The sequence below is a fragment of the Nansenia antarctica genome (genome assembly GCF_963989245.1).
Source record: "Nansenia antarctica genome assembly, chromosome: 20".
Taxonomy (NCBI): domain Eukaryota; kingdom Metazoa; phylum Chordata; class Actinopteri; order Argentiniformes; family Microstomatidae; genus Nansenia; species Nansenia antarctica.
The window spans coordinates 5,974,384-5,983,289 of NC_137693.1; the positions used below are offsets into that span (position 1 = coordinate 5,974,384).

The 8,906-nt window shown below is 45.3% G+C and overlaps 1 protein-coding gene across 1 annotated transcript; it reads right to left on the minus strand.

Moving 5' to 3' along the window:
• Positions 1-589: 589 nt before the first annotated feature.
• On the minus strand, positions 590-8,008 carry cdc23 (CDC23 (cell division cycle 23, yeast, homolog); the record flags this gene model as incomplete). Its single annotated transcript, XM_080550172.1, has 16 exons — positions 590-985; positions 1,220-1,339; positions 1,963-2,041; positions 2,165-2,226; positions 2,341-2,416; positions 2,841-2,960; positions 3,488-3,641; positions 4,259-4,340; positions 4,455-4,552; positions 5,806-5,983; positions 6,086-6,218; positions 6,381-6,486; positions 7,058-7,100; positions 7,291-7,428; positions 7,613-7,685; positions 7,902-8,008. 16 exons carry the CDS (start codon positions 8,006-8,008, stop codon positions 833-835), a joined length of 1,722 nt encoding a protein of 573 aa, XP_080406298.1. The 3' UTR covers positions 590-832.
• Positions 8,009-8,906: the final 898 nt, after the last annotated feature.

Sequence of the window (8,906 nt, forward strand, 5' to 3'; positions counted from 1 at the left end):
ATACGTTTTTTGTGTCTTCACTACAGAATGCAACATTTCTTTTTTTATTATTGTTATTATTTTTTTATTGTTGGTCAGATTCAGTATTAAATATGTAAATACTATTACCACGTAGTGCCGTTGACGTGTGTGACTAGAGGACTGATGGTTATCAGAATGCTAATGATAAACGCTGAGATTTCATTGTTCTGTTCTAACGGTGTGACTAGGGAGCGGTGCGTCTTGGGCCATGTTGAGATTGCGGTGGTGCCAGGTGAAGAATGAATGCATGAATGAGTACTAATGCACACTACTACGCTCCTGTTCATTTGCACATGTTACCTCCTGCTAAAGTGCTTTAAGAGTTCATGTTATCTGAATTTCTGTACCTTTTCAAGGTCTAAATGACTCATTGTTTGTCAACCGTTTAAATGTTCATGATTAGCTTTTTTTAATGCTATGCTTCTATATATACTATTTTCTTGAATGTGCATGTTACTGTAAAGCATGTTCTACAATACAATCTTGTAATTAAATTCATTTATTCAAACACTTACGCCTTTTCCATTCAATGAGACGCATTCAATCTGTCCACATGACTGACTCCACACTATAATACAGAGGATTCTTTCATATTCAAAAGTTGGCTGTATCTCATGCAACTCTAGCGACATGTAAATACATGTCGCTAGAAAAAGAAAAATACAGAAAATATTTACATTAATATGTAGAAAAGGGACAACCTGTTAAACATACAACACATCTCTTCAGTGAATCTCCCTCAGCACAGATTATAGGTATGAATTCACTGTACTTGGACATTGAGCAAGGGGGGGGAGAGGGTTCATGTGTGTCAGGGAGTGAAAGAGGAGAGGTTGAGCGGTGACACCCTCCTGACAGGAGTGTTGTTGTTGGAGAGGGGAGCGAACAGGTCTGTGGGGGAGGTATCTGTCTGGTCTCTGACCTGGGAGATCTGTCTGAGGAGAGCCTTGCCTTCCTCACGAGCCTACACACACACAAGAGAGAGACAACCAGCATTGAGTCACAAAGCCCAGACTGATCAAGCATGTCACACAACACAGAACTGAGACTTCTGATGCACGGTACATATCGGTAGCTAGCTACAGTGAATAACTTATGTGATGGAAGTATATTTTCAAAGGGAATGACAACTTGAAAGGCAGCCAAGGATACTGAACCGACAGTTGAGGTGTGTGAGGTATAAGTCGTGCTTGCTTACATCGTTGTAGTCACAGCAGCGCTGGGCGCAGAGGGATGCCTCGTCGTAGAGCTTGTTCTTGAAGTAGTACTGGCCCAGGTAGCGCAGGGCCGTGCTCACCTCTGCATGCTCCAGCTGCTCCTGTGGGCAGTTAATTAGACTGTTGGAACGCCAGCTGGGCAAAAACCCTGCCCGATCGCACTGCCCAATCACGTCTCTTCACTACACTGGCTCCACGCTGGTGGAATGAGCTTCCCACGGCTGTCAGAACTGCAGAGTCACTACCCATCTTCCGTTGGAGACTGAAGACCCATCTCTTCAGGTTACACCTTAACTGGTCCTCCTGAGACATCTACTACCCTGCAGCACTGCGTCTCCTGAGACACCCGCTTTTCCCCTTTACTGTGTCCCCTAAGACTTCTACTGCCCCGCTTGTACTGTCTCTCTGTTCTCCAGTGTCTATATATATATATATAAAAAAGGGTTTTCCTTCCATCACTGAGACTGCCAATGGCCCCTGGCCTGAGCTAGATTACTCTTCCTGATACGACTGGTGGATTGACGATTCACTTGCTTAGTCAAATGTATTGATTGTAAGTCGCTTTGGAATAAGGCGTCTGCTAAATGCCAAAAATGTACATGTAAATGTAAAAACAGACCTCTCTCACATTGAAATGCATGTTTACCTCTCTCCCTCACACTGAAATGCATGTTTGTTTGTTTATCTCTCTCTCTCTCACTCTCTCTCTCTCAAACACACTCACCCCACAGGAGAAGATGTCTTGGATGTAGATAATATAACACCGTGCTGCATCATCAGACTCATTCAGCTGCTCATGGAGTCTGTCAACAAACAGTCTGTTAGCAGGAACACGGCTCTACACAGCACCGCACACACATACACTCTGTTCTACTTCTGATACATACTCTATGGTCCACTAAGTATGCACACATACACGCACTTACTTTGCAAGTTTGAGTAGAGCCATCCTCTCCACATCCCCTACAGAGTAAGCTCTCCAGTAACACTGGACAAAGAGAAGTTGTGTCATTTTCTGACCAATCACACACACACACACAAAAAACCATAGACTTCATAGTGAATATACAGGTAAAGGAAAACCGATGATGCTGTTGCTAACCTTCTTGGCCTCTACTTGCTGCGAGAGTTTCTCATAGCTCTCCCCCAGGGCAACCAGCATGCGTGAGTCGTTAGGCCTAAGAAAGAACAAATCACATCATTTCCACAGTGTCTCGGCTAACTTTACTGACAGACGTTTATATCCATCCATCAGCAAAGTGCAGCGAAACAAAACAAGAGAACCCTATTAAACCAAGCCCCTTCCTCCAACACACACAAAATAATAATAATAATAATAATAATAATAATAATAATAGTTTTATTGCCAAGCAATCAACTTGTCAGTCAATCATTGTAATTTGGTATTTTATGCTCTAGGCAAGGGGTCACCCGCAGATGGCGGCCCTGGAGCAATTAGAAGTACAGTGCCTGCCTTGCTCACGGACACCTCGACAAATAGCCAGCCGGGGTTCGAACTACCGAACTGCCGACCTTGCGGCGGATCATTAGACGCCGGCTCTACCTGCTGAGCCACGGCCGCCAGAACACAAAAACACACACCTGAGCTGATGAGCCTTTCGATAGTAGTACAGACAGTAGAAGGGCATCTTGAGGATCTCGTAGGTCTGACCCAGGCCGTACCAGGCGCGGTAGTCTCTCTTGTTCACCTCGATGGCGTGCCTGATCAACAAAGAACAGAGGTGAGGACAGGATTAACCCACTGGGCAACCCTAACTCCCACAGCCACCGCAGAGGACTGGCACTGTGGCGGCCTGCCTGCCTGCCTCTGACAGGGTTCCCACACCTTCTGAAACATCAAGGACCCAACACGGCATAGTTTGAGACAGATCTCGACGAGAGTTTATATAATAGGAACTATCCGCTCACAGACAGCAATTTAAAAAAGAGGCTTGAATGTGTGAACACTAGATGGCCTCTTGCCTTCTCTACCACAGCACAGCAAAACAATATATTGTGAAATGTGTAAAGTTAAGCAATACAGACTTATTTACTAGTTGACGAGCTAAATAAACATTTTTGAATATATATATTTTTTTTTTTAGAGAGAGAGAGAGAGAGAGAGAGAGGGGAATTCAAGCACTTTCAATGACCCATGTCTATTTTCTAAATCTTTTACGGCCTTGATTTCTTTTTCTCAAATTCACAAACTTTCAAGGATTTCAAGGAGCCGTGGGAAGCCTGCCCACCTGTAGGCCTGGATGGCAGCAGAGGTGTTCTTCATCTCCATGTACTCATGGCCCATCAGAGTCCAGGCGCCCAGACAGCGAGGGTTCAGCTTCAGGGCCCTCTGGAAATACAGCGCTGCCTTCTCATGCTGCGAGCGCAGACTGTAGTAGTTACCTGGGCACAGGACACACAGAGTACTGGCTTAGAGATGCATATGATGCAGGAGGGAGCTTGTATGGTTCAGCCTTTTCCTTGATAGAAGGTGGAAGTGAACTATCTTGATTCTGACATCCTTGGACAACTGTTTAGAGGAACCCATGGTTTTTAACAGCAGACACAACAGCCACCGCAGTCGGATACTTTAGAAGGCATGGAGTTACTTCAGAATATATAGTTCAACCCTGGAATTATATTCACCTGACTCACTGAACGAGTGAATCTCCTTGGTCTGTGCTTTAGTAATCATCTTCTCAAAGGGTAACAAAGAATAATTCCAAACTGTTCCCAATTTTTTTTTGCACAGGGCCCTTCTCCTTTTTAATAATTTAAAAACTGAAAACTGAAAATAAAAATAAACCTTTATATCTATAACCTGCTTTAATTTGCAGAACGGTGTCATGTTTAACTTTGTAGCATTTAGTGTTCAGGTTTTGCTTTCAATCACTTGGAGATTAATTGTAACAGACATTTAAACCAGGGGTGCCCACATTTTTGCACCCCACTGTAAGTGACGAATACAATTTGATTTGAGCATTTGAGTACAGGCCCTCCTTTAAATTCTACAGGCTTACCGATGACACAGCAGGTCTCCACCCTGTACTTGTCTATCTCCACCAGGTTGTGGGCCAGGTAGCTGAGCTCTGGCTTCATGCTCTGTGGGAGGAGAGGACACACAGGCCAGGTTTAGGTTCATGTTCATGTTCGTCAGCAGAGACCAGAGCACCTGCATGGGTAGGATAAGGAGCAGGTGAAGCAGCGGGGTCTCACCCTGACGTAGAGCAGGTTAGAGAACGTGTCCATGTTCTCAATACGAAAAGGATCCTGTTCCCGCAGCTCGTTGAACAGAGCCAGAGCCTGATCAATATCTAAGACAAGGAGAATAACAAGTAAGTTTACGTCATAGAGGACGCAACTTGACCACTAATAATGATACACTACCTGGATAAGACATAGAACATACGGCAGCATAGGCATGGCGTGAGTTTCAAAGCTGGGAAAGCTCATTTCTTTGAACAGGGTCTGTTAACTGTTAACTGACTAGTAGTTTGTTCTGTGTGCATTTTGGCCACCTGACTGTCTCTCCACTGGCTTGGGTTTGTTATTTGACATGTGTGAAGGGACGCTGTGCACCTGCTGTAGAGATTTGATTAAGCATGATTCCGATGGGACTCCAGGAGTCGGGTCTCGCTCCAATTTAGAATTAATATGGACCGACACGTCGGACTGCCATCAGTGCAGCCACCTGGCCGAGACGGGCAGGCGCACCACTTGGGTATTGCACAATATGGCTCCAGACCAACCCCCCAAAAACAGAAAGGTTCTATGCCGAAAACCCCCCCCAAAATACCGAAAGATAATTGGAGATACTCTTGCTCCCCTCTGCAATATATAGAGCCTAATCTTAATTTTAAAAAGGCCCGCTGTATTTGTGATCGTCAGGTAGCAATGTCAGGTAGACAAATTGCGTCCACTGCATGCAGTTGCGTGCGCTCGAGATGCGGTTACTTCACCGGTTACTGTTTAAAAGATTGGGCAGGATGAAGAACAGAGAGAATTATAAAAGGAGGAGAAATTACTCCATGACAAATTGACTCCGTCTGTGTCAGTCTTGCAGTTAAACTATAGGCCAGCTGTCAGTCACCCTAACTGGGTCAAGTTTGGAGAGCCCATCGTTTTGGAAAATCCATTGGTCTGAAGCCTACTCTTGCAAATGACATTGGTAAAGGAGACGCATGTGATTCTATTCACAGTAAGTAATTATATAATTTTGGTAAATGTATTTCAATTTACTTTTGGGGAAGCTTAGCTTAGCCTATGGGACGCTATGCCCATGTACAGTAGACTGCTAATTCATATTGCATACTCTATGTGAGTGCATACTCTAGTGCATACTCTAGTGGGCAGCCCCACTCATATATTTCATTGGACAGATACAGTGAAGACAGACAGGAAATTAAGGAGAAGAAGGGAGAGAGGACATGTCAGCAGGGCATGGGCCGGATTTGAACCCATGCTGACATGGGCATGTGTGCACTGTGGACCGCAGTGCTAGACCACTGGACCACCCCAGGCCCCCACCCACAAGTCAAATATGATACAAACACAAACAGGCACAAACCCCTAATGTTATGGTAGGCAACAGCGATCTGTGAGATGATGTAGGTGCTCTTGGAGAAGCCAGCTTCAATAAGACTCTGGTATTTCTGCAGGGCCTCTTTGATCATCTGCAGCTCTGTGTACATGTGGGCCATGAAGAAGTCTCTGATCCAGCAGTCTGGCAGAGACAAGGACTTGAGCTGAGGACGGGAGATGAAAGGACAGAAGAAACAACTGAGCACCACTGAGACTGAAGTGCCAAAATAAAAATGAGATGAGGGAGAGTGTGCGATTGGGTTCACCATTTCGATGTTGTTGATGAGGTTGCAGAGCTCCAGCCAAGCTCCCCAGTGTAAAGGCAAGGCGTGGGTCGCCTCCACAAACACATCCACCGCCTCCTTCAGCAGATCCAGCTTCCGCAGCACGACTCCATACCTACTCACACAGACAGACAGACACACACAGACAGACAGACAGACACACCCAGTCCACACAGGTGTTACATCCATTACAGTTGTGGGATGTGCTTACAGGTATACAAGACATGTGCCAGGTGTCTTCAGGTCCCCTAAATGATGTGCAGAGTGAGGTGCTTACAGGTACAGAGCGAATCCATCCAGCTCCCCCGCGCTGTGCTTTTTACTCAGCTCAACCCTCAGCTCCCGCAGGGCCTCGTTCCGCACCTGACCTTTCTCCAGAGGACCTGCAACCAATCACAGCGGGCAGAAAAATAAAGAATTCCAATCAAGGGGTTATTCTTAATTGAACACCTCTGCAGGCCAACTGGCCCCACCACCCCACCACCTCTACACCTACATGGCAGTCGCACTGCCCGATCACGTCTCATCACTACACTGGCTCCCCGCTGGTGGAATGAGCTTCCCACAGCTGTCAGAACTGCAGAGTCACTACTACCCATCTTCCGTCGGAGACTGAAGACCCATCTCTTCAGGTTACACCTTAACTGCTCCTCCTGAGACATCTACTGCCCCCCAGCACTGCGTCTCCTGAGACACCCGCTTTTCCCCGTTACTGTGTCCCCTAAGACTTCTACTGCCCCCCTGTACTGTCTTTCTGTTCACCAGTGTCTATATATAAAATATCCTTCCATCACTGATACTACCAATGGCCCCGGGCCTGAGCTAGATTACTCTTCCTGATACGACTGGTGGATTGATCACTTGCTTAGGCAAATGTATTGATTGTAAGTCGCTTTGGAATAAGGCGTCTGCTAAATGCCAAAAATGTAAATGTTAAGAGACTTTTGTCCTCACCAAGGCTGTCGACGGTCTCGTCATCTTTCTTTTTTTCACCTGACTAACAAAAGAAAACAGGGTGACAGGTGATCAGCATTTTACAGACTTCCTGAAATGGTCGGATACATTGGATGGGATTCAAAAGATATAATGTTTCTATTAACATTTTGACAATACTATTTGTTAGAGAAATGAATAGCATGGAGTAAACTGTGGGGGGTACTATGAATTGGGAATCACCACCATCTCACCAGATATCGTGAATACATGTATAAGAAGTACGCTTTCTGGCTGCGGCAGCCCCTAAGGAAGTAGGCAGCACGGTCATACTCCTTCAGGTCAAAGTAGGACTTGGCCAGGCCAAGAGCATCCAGGTCCTGGGCGTCCTCCTGTCATCAGGACAGGACACATGGGTTTGAAGAAAGAGGAGAAAACACAGTGTCACTGACAGTCAGTGGTATGGTTTACCATTCAAACCTCTACCATACCCTTCAGTTTCTAAGTAAGTACTATATCAAATAATGTTGCATCCAGCAAAAAGAGCCAACAACATTGTGGTATAAGGGACCAAACCTCAGTGAAAGGTGGCAGTGGGGGTAACTCATTCTTGGGTAGAGGTTCCAGGGCGAATGCCAACTCTGAAGCCCTAAAATCACACATGAAGAACGTGTCACATCACAGCACCTTTGATGACTGAGTTCATGTCCACTCATAATGCTATCTGTCACTTGTTACAACAAACAGATCTGATAGCAGGCTAAAGAAAAGCGCTAGCAAGTTAGCAACTTCATTTGACATTTTGCTAGCTAGTTATTATCCACTGAGCCAGAAACATTTGATTATCATAAAGACCGCATCTTACCATTTCACGCTATGTACAAGTCCCCTTTCTTTACAGAGCGATATCACAGATATCAGCTGTTTTTTAATTTGGACTAAATCTCCAAACTCACTACACAGGGCCGCCATTTTTCATACCATGATTTGGACGTCATGACAACACGCGTTGCTATTGGACAAGCGCGACGCTCGATCAACCAATGGACGTTGAGCTGTTGTTTTGTTCATTTTTAACTTTTTTAAATTGATCGTCTCACTCGAATGAACTCATTAGTAAATAGCTAATAATGGCTAAATATTTAATTTGTTACAGGCCTAATTTTTTGAATATAAAAGACCGAAATGTATGTAGGGAGTTTAACCACTGAGTGGCAGCATTCCCCCAAAGAATTTTAGGCGCAAGCACACACACACACACACACACACACGCACACACACACACACACACACACACACACACACACACACACACACACACACACACGCACGCACACACACACACACACACACACACACACACACACACACACACACACGCACACGCACACACACGCATACACACACACACACACACACACACACACACACACACACACACAGTGACAGCGTTTAAGAACTGTAGCCTCTTTCTCCCGTCCCACCTATTTTAACAAATTATTAATACTAAAGCCTGGATTTTCTTGTTGTTTATCTCACACATTTCTAACTGAGCTTTGGAACGATAAGCGTCAATTAATGAACTGTCTCACAACCTAATTGAGTACAAAACATGCTGCTTAAATGCTGCTGTCATTGTTTTCTATCCAGAATGTTGCTTTAATAACAGCTTGTGGGAGTGTGTTTTGCCCACTGCGTCTATGCTACTAATCTATGAATTGTGATGTGCAGCACATATCCTGGGGTTGTGGCATGTGGTGTGGATCTCTCTGGTTGCTGCGGTCTCCTCTGGGAGCGGCGTGGGGAGAAGAGAGAACAGCTGGGCCCTTACTGGGACCCCTCACCGCCAGACAGAGAGACTGAGAAAGAA